General features: G+C 65.1%; 4 protein-coding genes across 4 annotated transcripts; 2 read left to right on the top strand and 2 right to left on the bottom strand.

The window, feature by feature from the left end:
- Positions 1-3,715: 3,715 nt before the first annotated feature.
- Positions 3,716-6,099, top strand: EMIHUDRAFT_198709 (hypothetical protein; the record flags this gene model as incomplete). The annotated part of the gene is made up of 3 exons (XM_005759666.1): positions 3,716-4,353; positions 4,495-4,570; positions 6,076-6,099. 3 exons carry the CDS (start codon positions 3,716-3,718, stop codon positions 6,097-6,099), a joined length of 738 nt encoding a protein of 245 aa, XP_005759723.1.
- Positions 6,100-11,000: 4,901 nt separating this feature from the next.
- EMIHUDRAFT_198706 (hypothetical protein) lies at positions 11,001-13,503 on the bottom strand (the record flags this gene model as incomplete). The annotated part of the gene is made up of 4 exons (XM_005759665.1): positions 11,001-11,100; positions 11,213-11,393; positions 12,423-12,840; positions 13,009-13,503. The coding sequence occupies 4 exons, from the start codon at positions 13,501-13,503 to the stop codon at positions 11,001-11,003; spliced, it is 1,194 nt and encodes a 397-aa protein (XP_005759722.1).
- A 1,798-nt stretch (positions 13,504-15,301) lies between these two features.
- Positions 15,302-16,197, top strand: EMIHUDRAFT_62237 (hypothetical protein; the record flags this gene model as incomplete). Its single annotated transcript, XM_005759664.1, has 3 exons — positions 15,302-15,637; positions 15,776-15,859; positions 16,033-16,197. 3 exons carry the CDS (start codon positions 15,302-15,304, stop codon positions 16,195-16,197), a joined length of 585 nt encoding a protein of 194 aa, XP_005759721.1.
- Positions 16,198-17,155: 958 nt separating this feature from the next.
- Positions 17,156-17,641, bottom strand: EMIHUDRAFT_198701 (hypothetical protein; the record flags this gene model as incomplete). The annotated part of the gene is made up of 2 exons (XM_005759663.1): positions 17,156-17,322; positions 17,404-17,641. 2 exons carry the CDS (start codon positions 17,639-17,641, stop codon positions 17,156-17,158), a joined length of 405 nt encoding a protein of 134 aa, XP_005759720.1.
- Positions 17,642-18,262: the final 621 nt, after the last annotated feature.

Here is an 18,262-nt window from a genome sequence, read left to right as displayed (position 1 = left end):
CATAAAGGGGGTTGGGGGGGGGGATGCGTAATACGTATGCGTAATACGTGGAGCGTAAGCCCTCTCCGACACCTTGGGCGTGCGAATGCGTAATACGTATGCGTAATACGTGAGGCGTAACCCCCGTCGGCCGCCACTTCTCACTCGAATCCGGAATGCGTGTGCGTAGTACGTGGTGCGGAGGCCCTCTCCGACACCTTGGGCGTGCGAATGCGTAAAACGTATGCGTAATACGTGAGGCGTAACCCCCGTCAGCCACCACTTCTCACTCGAATCCGGAATGCGTGTGCGTAGTACGTGGTGCGGAGGCCCTCTCCGACACCTTGGGCGTGCGAATGCGTAAAATGTATGCATAATACGTGAGGCGTAACCCCCGTCAGCCACCACTTCTCACTCGAATCCGGAATGCGTGTGCGTAGTACGTGGTGCGTAGGCCCTCTCCGACACCTTGGGCGTGCGAATGCGTAAAACGTATGCGTAATACGTGAGGCGTAACCCCCGTCGGCCACCACTTCTCACTCGAATCCGGAATGCGTGTGCGTAGTACGTGGTGCGTAGGCCCTCTCCGACACCTTGGGCGTGCAAATGCATCAAGCGTATGCGTAATGCGTGAGGCGTAACCCCCGCCGGCCGCCACTTCTCACTCGAATCCGGAATGCGTGTGCGTAGTACGTGGTGCGTAGGCCCTCTCCGACACCTTGGGCGTGCGAATGCGTAAAACGTATGCGTAATACGTGAGGCGTAACCCCCGTCGCGCGTCGGCCACCACTTCTCACTCGAATCCGGAATGCGTGTGCGTAGTACGTGGGGCGTAGCGCGCCTTGAGAGGCACACCCCGATCGGCCGAAGGTGGATGCAGAAGACAGATTCGTAATACGCAAGACATTTGTAGCTCCCTCAGGCGCCACTTGGCTCGGGCACGACACCGAAATACGCGACGTCTGGCCGACGCACTATGGATCGCGGGCGCGTATTTACATAACATGGCCGATCTGTGCATTCTGGGCGACTACATATGCGTAGCAGTACAGACCACCTCCCGTCGGGGGGGTGTTGCCGGCGCTGGTAGATGATCTCTCGGAGAAGAGCTGGAGGGACCTTGGCGCCGGGGTCACGAGGAACTTGCAAGTCGTGGCCGAGGCGGCGACGGGCGCGGTGCAGAGGTGGATCCAGCTCAATGATGAGGCTACGGCGCGCATAATGAAGAGAGAGGAACACATCGAGTGGCTGAGGAAGCTCTTCACTGGGTGGAAAGAGGCTCGGCCGGCCTTGAGGGAGTCGCAGAGGAGGGATAACGCAGGCAACGCAGGGACGGGCCAACAGCCAGTGGGACGAACGAGGGCCGCGACGGCGGCTCAAGCGGGAGGGAGCGGAGACGGTGGGCAGAGAGCGAAGTGGGTGAGACTGATGATGCTCCTTCGACTTAGGGAGCGGTTCAGATGCTGGGCGGGCTTCAGGCTGGTGCTCACGCGAAAAGGAATCGACGCGATGTGCAAAGCATACAAGAAGGGGAGAAGGAAGAGGAGAGACGCCGGTGAACTATCTCAGCCGGCCCCGGCCGGGACGGGGCCTACAGAGAGCCACCCCCCCGGACGCAAGCTCTGTGTGGCTCCTGGGGCGTCCGCCGGGATCCCCCTATATTGCTGCCACACTCCCGCGAGTGTTGGGCCGTGCCCGCAGGCCGCCTTGGCGTGCCTCTTCGAGGCTGCTGAGTGCCTCCTTGCTGCCGAGCGCCCACCCACCCCGCCGCCACCGCCGCTGCGCGTAAGCTTGGGCTTGGCGAGGGACGAGTGGGATGGTCACGAGCCCTTCAACGAGGACGTGCATGCATGCGTACACGGCGCGTGAGGATGCGTACGAGTACATCGACAGCGACGAGCGGGAGGAGCGGCGGGGTGATAGAATCTTGGCCCGTCGTTGGGCAGCATACGCGTACCCTTAGTTAGCAGCGGCTCTGATGAGTAGGAAATGATCCTCAAGAAATAGTCCATTGTACCCATGCGGAGCCTTTTGACCGCGCAAGATAAAAGGGTGGCTAAGGGCTCTGCCCGCAAGGCGCCCGCGTCGCAGACGCGGTACCATTGACAAATCTGCGATATACCCCCACACGAGCAAATAGCAAAATCCGAATACCGTGCACGAATCCGGCGATGTGGGACCCAAGCCTTCAGCTGGTGCCAAGACGTAAAGTTGAAAGCAGAACGTCCGCCAAATCCGTGCTTTCGGAGCAACTGAGGGAAAGCTCCTGATCGAGCCCAGCGTGCCCGCGGCCGCCTCCCGCGCAGCACCGCCGCTGCGGAATCGGATCGAGCCCATGGAGGAGGAGGGCGCAGTCGGCCAGCGCAGCAGGCGGAGTCCCTCCCCGCGCCGGAGCCCCCCTGCAGTCGAGGGAGTCCTCGTTGGCGATGAAGGTGGCGACATCGAATCGCGGTCGACACACGTCACGGGAGGAATGGGCGATGAGCGGGAACGATGCGCGCTACGACGCCGACTCCGCCGTGCTCGTGGCCGCAGAAAGCCGCGCTCCAGGAGCACGCCAAGATGCAATGGCTCGCTTGCTTCGATTCAGCTCTCTCGGCAGCAGAAGTGGGGCTGGAGCGGGTGGGGGTGGATGCCGATTGAGGGGGAGCGTCTCCAGCTGCGCCCTGTGGCAGCTGCGCCCTGTGGCAGCTAGTCGAGGGACTTGGTAGTTGTGACCCCCCTGAGTGAGGACAGGAGAGAGAGAGCGTTTTGTGGTGTTGGTGTACGCAATAACGGGACAGGGTGGTTGTTCTCTCTATCTCCTCTTCTAGCTCTTAGCATGAGCTGCGCCCGGTGTCCGACCCCTTTTGCGCAGCAACACCTTAAACTTTTAGGCCCTCCAAATTCGGGTCGGAGCGTAGCGGAGTGGGCCCCGAGTTTGAAAAGGGCGACGGACGCTTGCGTCCTAGCCTCCAACAACGCCTCCCCGGCGCAGAGGGGCCCCCGGAGGGAGATGCACAACCGCTCCACGCCACGCCGCTTGCGGCGGTCCTCTTCCCAGCTCCGCTGAGGGCCCGTGCGTTATATTTGACGAGAGCAAAAGAATTTAAACAAAACAACTCTGTCTCACAGCAAAAGAAGGCGAGCTCTTTCGTTCCAGGAGGCGGCGACACCCCGCGTCCGTATTCCTGGTTTTCGCCCGCCGCCCCACCGAGCGCCGAGATCGATGGACAAGACTGAGACTGACACGGCAGCATCCATTCTCCTGAAGCTTTCTGCCTTGCCCCAGGCAAGGCGCCCTGTGCCATGCAGTGATGACCAGGATGCATGTGACGACAATTATCTGGACCGTATCCTTGCACTAGGGGGGAATGGGCGGTCGGCGTCGGGGTAGATAGAAGAGGCAGGGCGTACGGGGTAGTCGTCACACCCTCCTGCCTCACAAGGGCGGGGCTGTCCCGGAAAGTGAGAAACGCCGGGCAGCGTGACGCACAACTTTACCCTCCCACCCATACGTGTTTGCGGCTCCTCCTTCGTTCGCTGTCCGATCTCCTCATCTCTTTCCCACCTAGGCGGGGCGGGGGCGGGGGGGCGGCGGGCGCGGGTGCGGGGTGCGGTGCGGTGCGTGCAATCGTGTGTTTGGCGTCATGTGTGTGGTGTGCCTTCCCTTGTTCCTACTACGAGAGGGCCCGGCTCGAAAATCTTTTCATGCCAACCCGGAGAAGGTCAGTGCGAAGGGCAACAAGTCACTCGCATGGACGACACGTCGTCACATCGCCCGCTGGGCGCGCAGATCGGCAAGCTCTCGTGCGGCACGCAGCGCTGGATGAGCACGCCCTCCTCGGCGTCGGCGTCGTGGGCGAGCGCAAGCAGCGCCGCAACCAGTGCTGGCGCCGACGCGTGGAAGCAGGCCTCGTCGTTCTTCGTGCGCAAGTCGGACGAGCGACTGCCGCTGCTGGCCGACCTGGAGGCGGGCTCCCTCGGCTCCGTCGCAATGCGAGTAATGGGGCGAGGCGGGATGGGCCCGCCCGCATCGCGGCTGCAGTATTGGTGCCGCTGCTGGTGCCTGCCTGCCCTCTCATATCGGCAGCGCATCGTCGGTGCGGCCTTTTGCTTCGTATCGGGCCTGCTGCTCCTCGGCTCCTCGCTCCTCTCGCTCACCTCGCTGCTCCTCGGTAGCCCGGGCCCGTTTGCAGTGAAATACACACTGGGGAACCTGCTCTCGATTTGCGCGATCGGCTTCCTTGTCGGATGGGGCAATATGTGCCGCTTGATGTGCTCGAGGGAGAGGCGGGTCGCGTCGCTCATCTACCTCCTCTCGCTGTGCGGCACGCTGCTCGCCGTGCTGCGGCTGCAGTCACAGCTACTAGTCACGTTTGCTGTGCTCGTCCAGTTCGCCGAACTTAGATGCTGTGGGCTCAGATGCGTGTTAGTCGCTTGGGGGCCGCCACGCAGCCGCCTGCGTACGCCGTACTCTGGCAACACGCGCCTTCCGCCCTCACCGCCCCGCCCCGCGTTCCTCAACGCGCACAGGCTCGGGGCGCTCGCTTGGAGCGGCGCCTCGTATTTACCCTTTGGCCAGCGCACGCTCCGCCTCTGCTTCAAGTCGGTCCGAGCCCCCCACCCTCAGCCCCACTCCCAGCCCCACGGCCTCCCCACCCCTCCCTTCTCCTTCGCCCCTCCCGCCCACTCTCCTCCCGCGCTCCCTCCTCTCCCTCCCCTCTGCTCGCAGGGCTTCCGCCTGCTGCCGTTCTGAGCACGTGAAAACTCCTGTGGCGGAGGGCCAAAGGCATGCCGCATACGAGCGTGTGGAATGTGCGCCTGTCTTTCCGAGCGTATCATCTCTCCTCTCTGACCTTCCTTTCTTTTGACCAGCTACGGGGGCTATCGGTAGATTGCGCACCCTCTTCCTCGACCGTGGGGGGGGTGCGCGGTCGCAGGGCCATAACACGGGTCTCCGAGGGCGTACGGCAGCACTCCGGGTTTCCCTCAGCGGCGGAATTTTTCCCTCGCGCTTCCTTGGGCCCCCCTAGCAGCAGACCGCACCCCCTCTACTCGGAGCTAAAGAATACTCTCCTAGTGATTTGGACGGACGGATACACCCCCCCTTTATGCCTGACCCGAGGGCGTACTCTCTAGACACAGCACAAGACTCCACACGTGGGGCAGCCGACGCGGGCCGTTGAACACTAAATTAGATGTGCGAAAACTCGACACACAAACATACGCCCGGCGCGCGTCCCCTGCACCACTTTGAACGCCAGCTTGCCATTTGGCGTGCCCAACCCGTATTCATACTCGCGCCCGCCCTGACGTCCGTGGCCCTTGCGAGCGAGAGCTACATCGTCGAGGCCTCCCCCTTGCCCTCGCCGCCTCCACCGTCAGCCTCGCGGCCACCGCCTGCCGTCTCCCCCTACCCACGGCCGCCCTCTGCCTCACCCTCACGTCCGCCAACATGGCCTACCGTCTCCCCCTACCCGCGGCCGCCCTCGGCCTCCCCCATCCCGCCGCCACCCTCACGTCCGCCAATTTGGCCCAACGTGTCTCCGTCACCGCCGCCACCGCCATCTGCACCGCTGCCCTCCCCTCCTCCACCATCCACCTCGCCTTCCCCTCCGCCGCCTTCCGCCTCGCCCTCCCCACCGCCAGCGCCTCCGCCGTCCCCGCCGCCACCCTCACGCCCGCCGATCTGGCCCAACGTCTCTCCGTCACCGCCGCCACCGCCATCGGCGCCGCCACCACCTCCTTCACCCTCGCCGCCGCCCGCGGCGCCGCTACCACCTCCACCGCCTTTGCCACCGCCCTCTCCATCACCGCCCCCGCGCTTGCCGCCGCCCACCTCGCCGCCCACCTCGCCGCCCACTTCGCCGCCACGCGGTCCCCCACCCTGGTCTCCGCCTCCCCGAGTGCCGCCTCCGTCATCGCCACCGCCGCCAGCTCCGCCTCCCCCCTCGCCACCGCCTCCGTCGGGATTGCCACCTCTATCTCCGTTGTCCCCGGCTGCGCCGCCGCCATCGCCACCGCCGCCCTTCGCGCCACCTTCTCTGCCACCCTCTATACCACCGCCCTCAGCCCCGCCCGTAGCGCCTCCACCAGCAGTACCTTTCTTAATAGTTCTGGGAGCAAACGATTCCATAGCGTACTGGTCGTGAAGAGGCGCGATGGAAATCGTGGGACGCGAGCTGAGCGGCGGCCGGGTGTCAAAGGTCGCGCGCACAGAGGCATCCCCCCCAGGGCGCAGGGCCGCCGGACGGGTCGCGGTCGGTCGGTCCCGGCGCTGTTCACACCCCATGGGACATCCTCAAAGGAGGGGGCGGCATGGCCATCTCCCCCTCCTCCAGCCCGCAATCGGCCCGCGGCGCGTGCAAGCCGCAGGGCCCCCACTCCGCGCAGAAAACTCGGGACTTTAGCTACCGGTACGGCCTTCGTATTGCAAATAAAAGACGTGGAGCTCCTCGCCTCTCCAACGCCGCCGCAATCTCCATCGCCAGCCATGCTCTCGTTCGCCGCCGCGCTCTCTTCTTTGGCGCCACCGCCGCCGCCGCGGCTGCCTCTGGAGGGCGGGACGCCCAGCTGCCAAAGCCTCGACTTGCCGCCCAAGTCGAAGGCAGTGTTCTCCGTGTTTGGAGGGTCAAACACGCAGGGTGCGAACGCCGTCTCGCTAAACGCCCGCGGCGGTACGAATTACGGCCGCGCCAACCCGTCGTTTGCGAGGCTGCTAGCCGACAGGCTGCGAGACACGCATATTGCAAAGTGGAACGCTGACGGCGGCTCTGGCCCGCTTCTGGCCGGCACGTGCGCCAGCCTATTCATTCCTCCGGACACGCGGCTGGGAACGATCGAGTACCTGCCCAATTTGGGGTACATACATGAGGATCAGGCTGAAGTGGGCTCAATCAAAGCTATGCTGCACATGCTGCACGCGCGCGGCGCGTTCGCCTTTGTCGTCAACATTGTCAGTGGCCGCAAGCGCTTCGAGAATGAGGCACGAGGTTCAAGACAGGCGTCGCAGTGTATCAGGCTGAACTTTAGCGAGAACGTGGTCGGCTGCACAGGCCGAGATCGGCTCTTTGCCTTCCGCGACAAACTTGCCCTTGCAGCCAACGCCACGGGCGCCCACGTCGTCACCATCGATGCGGACGAGGTGCCACATCTTTTCGGCGCTGACTCCTTTCACCTGAACGCTGAGGGCCACCGGACTGTCTTCAACTCGATTTGGCGAATCTACCGCTCGCTCCCGTGCATGGCTCGTCACGATCGTGCCGCACGCACCCAAATAAGCGAGGAAGCCGGCGTATCGTGCGCGCTCGGCGACGAGCTCGCGCCGCTGGTGGGCGAGGCCGCTGGCTTTGAACGCACCGATCTGCAGCCCGGAAGGGTCGAAAAGGTCGGGTGGGCGGCCAGGCAGCCCAACGCCTCGCTTAAGTTTTGCATCCGGCTGCCGCGCAAGGAGAAGGAGGCGCACGAAGCGGAGCTGAAGAACCGCATCTTTCTGAATTCCAAAGATGCAATGAAGATACCGCTGACGGCAGGCTTCCCTTACCGCATTTCGGTCGGCCTGCAGGCGAGTCATCCCCGCAACCACCCACTGTTTGGCGTTGCCCAAGTCGACTGCACAGGGTCATGCAACTGCATGTGCGCCGACGCGCCGAGGTCTAAGCCGGGCTGCCGGTTCGACACGCTCTCAAACACGTCAGCGGTGACCATCACGACGTACCTCAACCTGAAAGTGTCAGAGGCGGACCCTGCTGTGCCAGCGCTCGCCGCACAGGCAGGGTGCCCCGCAGACGCGTGCGTCTTGCAGGTCAGGAATGCAGCCGACAACCTGAGCGCAGCCAGTGATGGTCACGGCGAGCGCTCAAAGGTGGTCGTCCGCGCGCTCATCGTTGGCCTGAGCGATTTTCGCACGCTGCACATGATGGGCTTGCGCAACGCCGCGATGAACAATGCGCGGCGAGAATAGGAGGCCTGTGAGGCTGAGAGGGCGCTCTCTATGCGTATGTGATGAAGATAATCTCTTCTGTTGCACAACATTCTCTTCTCTGTCTGTTGTGAGAGACGGTAGACGTAGTATTACAGTCCGGAATTCTCTCACTTTGGGACACGGGTGGTGGGGGTCCCGGGTGGTGGTTGGGAGCTTGGCTGTTGATGTCCCCGCAAAGTGAGAATTCCGACTGTAAATAGCAAGCTCAAAGAGAGCGTTTGCGCGTATCGCTTCGTTCTTGTTCCGACGGCTCTCGAGTCTCATAGATAGATAGATGGGGCGCATGGCGGTGACCGGTCACCGGTGTGCAGTGATGGCGCCAATTACTGGTAAAAGAGTGGTATTTACCACTTATGGACTTATTTGATTCTCCTGGGGAGTGGTATGGTATGAGCAGAGTCCAGAGAGTGGTATGGTAAATTACGAAACTCCGTGGAATCAATTTTTCGGGCTCTGAGCCGAGTCTGAGGCTGGTTTGCGGCCAAATTCAGCCAAATTGGCAAAATTGGCAAAATACCGGGTATTTTGCGGGTATACCTGGGAAAATCCGGGTATACCTGGAAAATACCCGGTATTTTGCCGATTTCTCAGATTTTTGTCAGATTTTGCCTCAGAAGTCGGTGGTAAATCTTACCACCGTTTGAGATTGTTTTGGCCGTAGAGAGTGTTTGATTGTTCTGGGGGGCTATACCAGTAAATATGGCCATCACTGGACACTGCCGGTGTGGACCGATCGAGCGATCGTGGGGATCGAGGTAGGTGGGTCTGGGGGGCTGGGGGGCCGCGCGCCTGCCCCGAAACTAGGTAGGTAGGTAGGTGTTACCTCACACGGTCTATTGCAGAGACAAGGAGGGCCCACAGCACACACACCAAGAGTACATGTGCTGCACTGGACATCAGAGGGCCAAGGGTTGGATCAAGCAGGAGCACCAGTGGGAAGGGACTCGAGGTGACGCGCGAGCAGAGACCTACGCCTCCACGCGCTCCACACCGCCGCGCCGATCTTCGCGCGGGCGGCGCGCATGCGCACCCAGGCCGCTCGCGCGCCGTCGCGCAGAGTCGCGCGTTGCTGACGCAAGAGGCCCCGTGGGCGAGCTGCTCACTTGATCACAGGAGCAGCTGCAGGTGCCGCAGCCTTGTGCTGCCGGAAGTTCTCGAGCCGGCGCGCGCGCGGCTGGCCTTGCCGCCGCGCGCACGCCGCTTTGGCGCCGCGGGAGCGATCTTGTTGCTCACCGTCAGCACGCCGCACACCTCCTCAGAGGCCTTGCCCACCTCTCCAGATGTTGCGAGGACGCCACCCGGCATGGCCGGTCCTGTCGTGGCGTGGAGCCTTGATGACGCTGCGACCGCGTGCAAGCACGAGCCCAGGATCGTGCGTGAGCACGCTCGCAAGGCGGGAGCGGCCGCACACTGCTCGGTACCCCCCCTGCACACCTAAGCCCATGGCCGACCCCCCCTCCCCCCCCCCACCCAGCAGCAGAGCTCTGCTGCTGGGGGGGTCCGGACCCCCCCCCACGGACCGTTTTATTTACTTACCCGAATGGTTGGGTAGTAGGGGTAGAGGGTTGCCCAAAACTTAGACCTGCTCGCAGGCGAGCGCTGAACTAAGCCCCCGGAAGGAGACGGGCTCAAACTTAGACGCTGGTGATCGGACTCGCGAACTTAGACGACACGAGGCGGCCAGTTCCGGGTCTCTGCAGCCCCCGCACAGCCACGGAGCCCAGCCAGGCCGCCCGGTCCGGCCCGCGGTCTGCTAAAAAAAAGTGGAAACCCTGGATAAATTTTGCACGACCCCATGGGTCAAATAGGTAGCGCCGTCGCCAGGACTTGCCGCGCACGCCCTCCTCTCAGCCTCCGTGCGCAAGTGGCGACACGCACGCGCCACTTGTACACAACGGCTGCCCGCCGCACAGCCGCACAGAGGCGAAGAAAATTTCGGAGGCTGCAACCCTAAATGATCACGGGGCGGGTTGTTGCACGAGTATATGGGCCACGATGTCTCAAATATGAGGGGTTTTGACTCCTACCGGCTCCTGACGCTATCCCTGGCAGCTCTGATGACCAGGATCAGTAGTGTTGTGATGGAGGGTGCCCATACTAGCGCAGGAGCTGCCACACTCGCCCGGACCGTCCCCTTATGGGGCCGGTTCCGCAGCCCGCGAGAGCCGACAGCGGGGCCGTGCCGCGGGTGCCTACTGCCGAGTGCCACAAACACTGCGCCGTCCCGCCATCACCTACAGGCTGTCTTGTGTGATGGTTGGGATATCCAAACGCCACCATCTTGGCTCTTGCGACCTCAAACCCGCGAGCTGTATGGGTGGTCCTGACGTCGACAGACGCCCGATGACCACGGTGAAGCTGAGATGGAACGAGTCGACAAGTCTCGTCTGAGCCCGTGGCGGTCGCCGGCTGAGTCGCCGTGCACGGGCCGGTACCTCAGGCGTCACCTCCGCAGCCTCAGTTCTCAAACTCCACCACCTCCGCCAGGACGCCGTCGGTGGCACGTTCGGCGGCGTACTTTCTGCAGCTCCATCTCGAGTACGGCGTCGAGTCTACTCACTCCTGTTGGATCTGTGCACTCCCTGGGACCCAGGGAGTGCACAGATCCAGCAAGCGGTGCGTCCCGGCAGCGCGCGCAGGCTGCGGAGCTGCAACAAACTCGAGACACGCTTTTTGGGGACGCGTTTTGGCCCATACTTGCAACCCGGACACGGCCGACTTAGCCCGCATAAGAGCGGCTCGAGCCGATCTTAGACCGCGGAAGCACCCCAGCGTGACCGGTCACACTTAGACCTGTTAAGCCTCGAGGCTCAGAACTTAGCTAGCCTACTACCCAACCAGTCTTACACCTTACCCGCCTCAGCTCTGCCTCTCTCTCGTTCCCGCACAACCGCGCGCACGGCGCAGTCACAGTATAGAGTGCTTCTCCGGGTGAATCCGACGCGTGGTCCGTGGAGATAGAGCCGAAGACTCGATAGTCGAGCGCGTCGGAGAGGTGTTTCGTAAAGTTCTTCTCGTAGTTCTACTGTAGTGCGGTAGTGGCATCCCGCCTACCTCAGCCAAACTCGTCGCCGACGAGGCCGACGTGCGTCATCCTCTCTCCTCGCGCGTTGTGCGCCACGTCGAAGCGAATCGGGCCTACCGGCGGCGCCACCCTGCAGTGAGAGAGAGAGAGGCTTCGGCTCCCCAACCGTGCCTGCGCGGCGCCGCGCGCCGAAGCGGAGCCCGTAGCCAACCGACGCCCCGCTGGCAAGCGGCTGGGAGGACGAGGGCTTCCGGCCAGCGAGGGCCTCGTCGCGCGCCCCCGCATCGGCAAAGAGTACGAACGAGACGGGCGGCGGCGGGCCACCCGGCACGCGGGCGGGTAGCGGGAGGACGAGCGAGACCGACCCGCTCAGCGTGGCGAGGCCGGCGCCCAGCTCGCCAGACTCGTACCCGCGCACGCTGCCTACGTCATGAAAACACCGAGGTCAGGGAGGGGATACGGTATAGAGTCTTCAGAGCACCGCGTGAGTACAAAGCGAATGTAACGAATACAGCGGAATACGGCGGACACCGTGTGCACTCGAGTGCTAGTCGGAATACAAGATGACGTAGTCAGCCTCTAGGGCACGAGATATGGGGAGATATGGGGAGAGATTCAGCCTCTAGGGCACGGAGCCGTCCCCGCCGAGCCGCTCTGCCTCGTATGCTGGGGCGCCGCCACTCGCCAGCTTGCCGCGCGCCGTGGCGGACACACGGCCCGTGCGCGCCATGCGGCGGGCAAAGCTCGCCGCCGCCGCAGCTGCGCTGCCCAAGGCGGGGGCCTCTCTTGGCGGCGTCTCCGCCATCTCGCCGGGACGCGCCGCCATCACCACCGGCGGCCTCGCCGGCAATCGAGCCACCGGGGCGGCGGGGGGCGGCGACGGCGGCGAGGGCGGCGCGGGCGGGAGCAGCGGCGAGGAGAGGGAGGCCCGGCCCGACAGCCGCCAAAAGTCGGGGCACGGGTCGGCGAGCGGCAGAGCACGCGCGAGACGAAGCTCGCCGCCCGCGCTCACCCGCTCCCGCAGCCGTGCGAAGACGCCGCCCGCGCCGCCGCGCGCCACGGCGCCGCCGCGCTGCCGGAGCTCCGCCTCCGCCACAGCCTCGGGAGGCCGCAGCGCGCCGGCGGTGGCGCGCGCCTCGAGGAGCACAGGCAACTCGTCGCCCCGCCCGCCGCCCCGCCCTTCCCCCCCGCCGCTGCCGCCGCCGCCGCCGCCGCCGCCGCTCGCGGGCACGTGCTCGGCAGACAGCTGCCCGCCGACGAGCAGACCCGCCGCCCGCGGCGCCACCGCCGAGAGTAGGCACGAACCGCCCGCGCGCGCCTCGCGCGGCGCGTCCGCCGCCGCCTCGCCGCCCGGCAGCGGCCGCCAGAAGCCGCGCACGTCGCTAGCGAGGTGCGTCCCTCCGGCCGAGGCAGCAGAGAGGGCCCTGCTCTTTGGACGCAGCACGAGCGCACTCGGGTCACGCAGCCGCGCCGACACCTCGGTTGCGTTGGCGCGCGCGACGCGCGCAGACAGCTGCTGGTTGGCCCCGCGCCAGTTGCGGTCCTCGAGCGACACCTCGCCGGTGATTGAGCCGCGCGAGAGGGAGACCGAGGGCTCGAGCGCGCGGAAGCGCGCCGGCCGACCCTTGCGCGCGCCCTGCTCCACCACCTGCAGCCGCACCTGCAGCGAGCCGTCGCCGCCTTCGGCCGTCTCTGCGCCGCCGATCCGCGGGGCGTCGACAGAGGCGAAGAGGGGGGAGGAGCGGAGGCGCTGCCAGCCAGCCTCGTCGAGGCGCCACGGCTCGCCCGGCCGCAAGCCCAGCATCCGCGCCACCGCCTCCTCCTTGGTCGTCCCTCCGCACCGCACCGCCTCGCCTCGTGCCGCGAGCGTCTCCAGCAAGGAGATCGCCGGCAGACCGCACGCCCGCCGCCGCTGCACGAGCTGCGCCTCTGCGCGCAAGAGGGCGGCGGGGCGAGCGGCGCCCGAGGCGCGCGCGCGCGCGAGCGCCGCCTCGAGCCTCGCCGCCGCCGCCGCGTCGCGGAAACGCCCCTTCAGCACCGGAGGCTCGCGCGGCACCGCGGCCAAGGCGAGCGCGGTCTCTGCGAGCCAGCGGCGGGTGGCGGGCGGAGCGGGGGGGCGAGCGGCGACGGCGTCGGCGTCGACGGCCGGTGCGACGGGCGCGAAGAACTCGATCTTGACGGGCCGCCGCGCCACCTCCGGCTCCGAGGCGAGCAGGACAAGGTGGCTGCTGTCGCCCGGTTGCGAGACGCGCTTACCGACGCGCGCAAAGAGGTAGCCGCTGCGGCGGTACCAGCGCTCGAGCCGGTCGGAAAGCGCGCCCACCGCCGGGTCCGACGCTGGCCGGCCCAGCACGCCTGACTCGCGGACGGCCTGAGCGAGCACCGGCTGCGGGATGAGCTTCGAGCGGGCGAGCGAGACTCGGCGGATGCCGTCGGCGGCGGGCGGGGCGGCGTCGTCGACGTATCGCCGGCCAGCCGGGCGCTTGGGCCGGCCGGGCAGGCCGGCGGGCGTGGACAGCAGAAGGACGAGCATGTGCGAGTTGCGTCGAAGATGAGCACGCGACGTACGGTGTCGTGCGTGAGAGTGTCGGCAGCCTTCACGTTGTCGTGCTGACGCTCACGCCGCCCCCCCCGGCGTGCTGCCCGTAGGCGCAGCTCTACTCTCTCAGGCTCGACCCTTCCCGGTCAAGTCAAGAAGCCCGTTAGTCTCCTCTGCTGCGGCGGGCGGGCGCGAAAAAAAGCTGTCTTTTCGGCCCTCGAGACGGCGGCAGCCTCCCAAGCTGACGCCATCATGCTGCGCTTCGCGAGCAATCGCGTCGCTGGCTTTTTGTGGCTTGGACGGCTTTTTTGGATTCTCCCGCCCTCCAACCCCTCTTGGGTTTGCCGCAGGGCAGTGTTTTGTTCTCTTCGTCTTTTGTTTTCCTCTGGGGCGGCCGGGTCCCCATTTGCTCGCTCGCCCCGCATCACGCACCTTATCAGGCACCTTTGCTCGCGCCGCCTCGCCGCGCCGCGCGAGAATGCTCGCAGCTACCGACCCGATCTGCTGACCGGCGCCGGCATCTGGCTCGTACGATCTGCGCCCTCCACCGGAATTCGTATGCAGCATAGGCACCGGGTCTGGCAGCACCGGCTCAACGCCGCGCCCCGCGGTCGGTGCAAGCAGGGAATGTTCCCGCTGCTGCTCTGCTGCTTGGCCTGTCCGAGGGTTTCCGGCAACCCAGAGGGAAACCAGAGGGTCCCCAGCACTTTGCGTTTCCGGAAGTTTCCAGGGAAACCAGAGGGTGTTTGGTGCTCCATTCTGTTTCTCTCGAGTTTCCCTCGGGAAACTCGCGAGTTTCCCTGAGTCTGAGAGCTGGTCTGGGGCAAAATCTGGGGCAAAATTGAGGAAATCGGCACGATACCCAGGTATTTTCCAGGTATACCGGGGTTTTCCAGGTATACCCGCAAAATACCCGGTATTTTGCCGATTTTGGCCCCAAAACAGCCTCAGACACGGCTCAGAGCCCCCCCAAAATGACGAATTCCACGGAGTTTCCCCGGGGTTTCCCGAGGAAACTAGAGGGTGTTGTAGGGAAACGAGCAGGAAACACGGAAAGGAAACCAGGTAGGGTGCGAGAGGAAACTCTCGTACAGGCCAATCTGCTGCAGCCTCCAGTCGCGGTGCGGCCTCCGCCCTCTCGGCGTTTGCCTCTCGCCCTGCTGCAGCATCCGTCGGCGCCGACCTCCTCCCACGCTGGCCGCGCATCATGCTGCGCTTCGCGAGCAATCGCGTAACGGGAGGCTGGCCGAATTTTTGTGGCTTTTTGGACGGCTTTTTGGCTTTTCCCGCCTCCCTACACCTCTCTTGTCTTTTTATTTAGGCGAGGTTGCCCGAGATTGCCCGAGATTTTCTCATATGCCTTTATAACCCAGCCCAGCCCACCCCTCCACACACCCCCACACCACACCACACCTCCCGCCCGCCCCACTCTCTAGCGACTCTGTGTCCGCAGCCGTATTCGGCTGGAAGATGTTCCTCCAATATATTACGTAATAGTGCGCAAAAAGGGAGTTCCAGGGGTCAATACCCCAAAAACCGATGTAAGCGCGCGCAGAAAAAAGCAAATCTGTGCCCTCGCTGGCCTCGTGCAGCAACTCAACACGCCTTGCCTTCCGGCTGGCGGCGGCGCTTGTCTGTGGCTATGGCGGGCGGTCAGGGCGGGGCCAAGAAGCTGAAGCGCAGCACAAAGGCCGTGGCCGCCGGCGAGGCGCCTTCCAAGCGGGCGTCCGGCAAGTCCGCCGCCAAGGCGAAGCCAGCGTCCGAGGAGCCGCCGCCCGCTGAACGGATCGACATGGTGGTCGATGCAAAGACGGCGGCGAGTATTACGCAGCGGATCAAGAAGCGGGCGGCGAGCGCGGACAAGGGCGGGCCGAGTGGGTCCGGCACCGTCCTCTACCTCGGCCACATCCCGCACGGCTTCTATGAGGAGCAGATGCGCGGCTTCTTCTCGCAGTTTGGTGATGTGACAAGGCTCCGGCTGGCGCGAAACAAGAAGACGGGCGCGTCCAAGCACTACGCGTTCGTGGAGTTTGCGCACGCGGAGGTGGCGAGCATTGTCGCACAGGCGATGAATGGCTACCTCATGTTCACCAAGATCCTGGTTTGCCAAGTCGTGCCAGACGAGCAGGTGGCGACACTTCCGAGAGCCCTTCCCCTTGCAAGCGCGCCCGGCATCCTGCTCGCCCTCTCTCGGCCCCATCTCGGCCCTCTCCCTCGGCGAGATCTATCACTCGCAGTTGCACACGTTCCCCTTCCGCCGCCCCAGCTGCACCCGAACATGTTCAAGGGCAGCGGCAAGCCGTTCACGCCGGTCAACCGGCTAAAGCGCGAGCGGGTGGCGCACAACAAGGTGTCCGGCAGCGACCCGTGCCGACCCGCGCCGCGCGCCTCCCCTCCGAGCTGCCTCCCTCGCCTCACTCTCCTCCCCCACTGCAGCTCCGCCCGATCGCCGCCCTTGCCGCCGCCACCGCCGCCGCCGCCCTCACTATCGCCCACCACCGCCCCGCTTTCCTCGCCGCACAGAAGCGGACGGCAGACGAGGCGACGGCGCTCGAGAAGAAGCTGCTCGCTGGCGAGCGCAAGAAGCGGCGGAAGCTCGAGGCGGCGGGCATCGACTACGAGTTTGGTGGCTATGAGGCCGCCGTCGCGCAGCGCGAGAAGAAGCGCAAGCGCGCCGCGAGCGCGTGAGAGTCGAGGCGACCGACCGTGGGCACACGTGACAGTGGAGACGTTCTTTCTGAGGTCGTGTGAGAGAGACGTGTCAGTGGTGAAACACCAATGCCGACGGCCTGACGAGAGCACGTGCGTGCCACAGAGTCGGTATCTGTATCTCAGCGGTTTGTGCTATACATGCGTCGCCGACACGCGCCGAATCCGGGAGGGAAGCCAAGGGGGGGGGGGGGGGGCGGTCGAACGGGGCGGGCTCCTTGCCCGCCCGCGCGTCACGCAATCGCGCTGGCGCAAAAGCTCCAAAAGTCCAGCCTGTCTCACCAAAACGGACCGGTAATGGGAAGCCGCGAGAGCCGCCGCCTCGAGAAGATGCGGCAGCAGAGAGCCCAGAGGATGGCGATGGGCAGCGCGAGAGCGCCGGCGGCGCCCAGGCGCTTTCGCGGCGGCTGCGGCAGCGGCGAAGAAGGAGGCGATGGCATCCCTGCCGCGATGGCTCGCTGAGAGGAGGGCGGCGTGCGAGGCGGCCGGATGGCGAGCTCAAGAGGCACACGGGGGAGGGAGAGCGCCTCACGCAGCCCTCTTAGCGCGCGCTCCGCCGCCTCAGCCGCGCACACGCCGCCCCTCCGCATCTCTGCGGCCGACGCCTCGGCGGCGGCGGCGCGGGCCTCGGCAGCCGCCTTCGCCTCCAAGGCCTTTCGAAGCTCTGCGGCGCGCGCCGCGTCCGCCGCGCCCGCCGCATCTCGACCGCCACCGCCGCCGCCGCCGCCACTGCCTCCGCCGCCGCCGCCACAACGGGCCGCCGCCGCCGCAGCAGCCTCTGCTGCGGCGGCAGGTGCGGTCTCACCGAGCTTCTTGCGCGCGAGCAGCACCTCTTTCGGGAGCGGCGGCGGGCACGGCCACGGCGATGCTGGAAGTCCTGCGGGTGGCGAGGAGGGGCGATTGGGCACTGAGATGGTTCGCGTTGGGGCGTGAGCGGCTATGTGGGGACTGTGCCGTCATCATTGTGCTCTGCGTCGGCCACTCGCCGGTAGATCTCCCGCGCAGCGTGCACCCGCCCCTTCTTGAGGCGCATGTTGGCGAACGAGAAGAGAGTGGACACGCGCGGCAGCAGCACAAAAGCAGCAGCAAAGAGGTGGGCCGCGCCTTTGTTCGGAGGAAGGGGATGTCGGGTGCGGCGGCAGGTGCTGGCCCTGCGATGTGTTGTGTGCAGAGGCAGGCGGGCACCGTCGCTGTCATCCTCCTCATTGGCAGTCTTGCCCAACGCGATAAATTCAGAGGAAAAGTGGGAGGAGAGTGGCGACGCGGTGCCTCCGCCCTCGCCGTCGTTGGCAGAGCCGGAGTTGCGGCCGGCGGCGACCGTGGCGGCACGCAGGAGGGCCTCGGTGGCTGCATTTGCCTCCGCCTTGAGCCTACACTCCTCGACCAGCTGGAGGAGCCGGAGGCCGGGAGCAGCGTCCGCCATGGTGACAGCTTGTCGCTCTCCTGGCCCTCGTGCGTCCGCCGCCGACACACAGACTCGCGCAAGAATTTACTCTCCACTCAGAGTGGTGGTTGACGGGTTGAGGGTTGAGGCCCCCCCTCAACCATCTGGTTGACGGTTGAGACCCCCCGTCAACCCTTTAGTTGGGGGTTGAGGCCTCCGGGGCCTATTCACAGGCTCGCGCGTGATCACAAGATTGGAACAGCCCTGCCGCCAAAAAAATCGCTTCGCCTGCGGCGCGCTCTTGCGGTCCTCGTACCTTGAGCGCAATCCATAAGTAGGAGACGCTCACTGTCGCCATTCAGGCGCCTGATCCTTCAGCAAAGCGATGGCCTACCAGGTACGAGTTCAGATGCGCGCCCGGCAGAAGACGCTTGTGATGTCGCATGCATGCAGTGGAATGCGCACAGAGAACGGACGGCAAGAGAAGGCAAGGGAAGGAAGATAAACGGCTGGTGAAGCTCAGCTCACGGCGTAGTATTGCGGTCACTAACCATTCACGGCAAGAGTCACGGTGAATGCTGCCGCATAAAAGCAACAGAGTCGCGGTTGGCGCGATGGTCTTGTCGCGGTTATATCGACTTGACGTTGCACACGGCCATA

This window comes from Emiliania huxleyi (genome assembly GCF_000372725.1).
Source record: "Emiliania huxleyi CCMP1516 unplaced genomic scaffold EMIHUscaffold_8, whole genome shotgun sequence".
Classification (NCBI taxonomy): Eukaryota; Haptophyta; order Isochrysidales; family Noelaerhabdaceae; genus Emiliania; species Emiliania huxleyi.
This window is presented reverse-complemented; position numbering and strand designations above follow the sequence as displayed.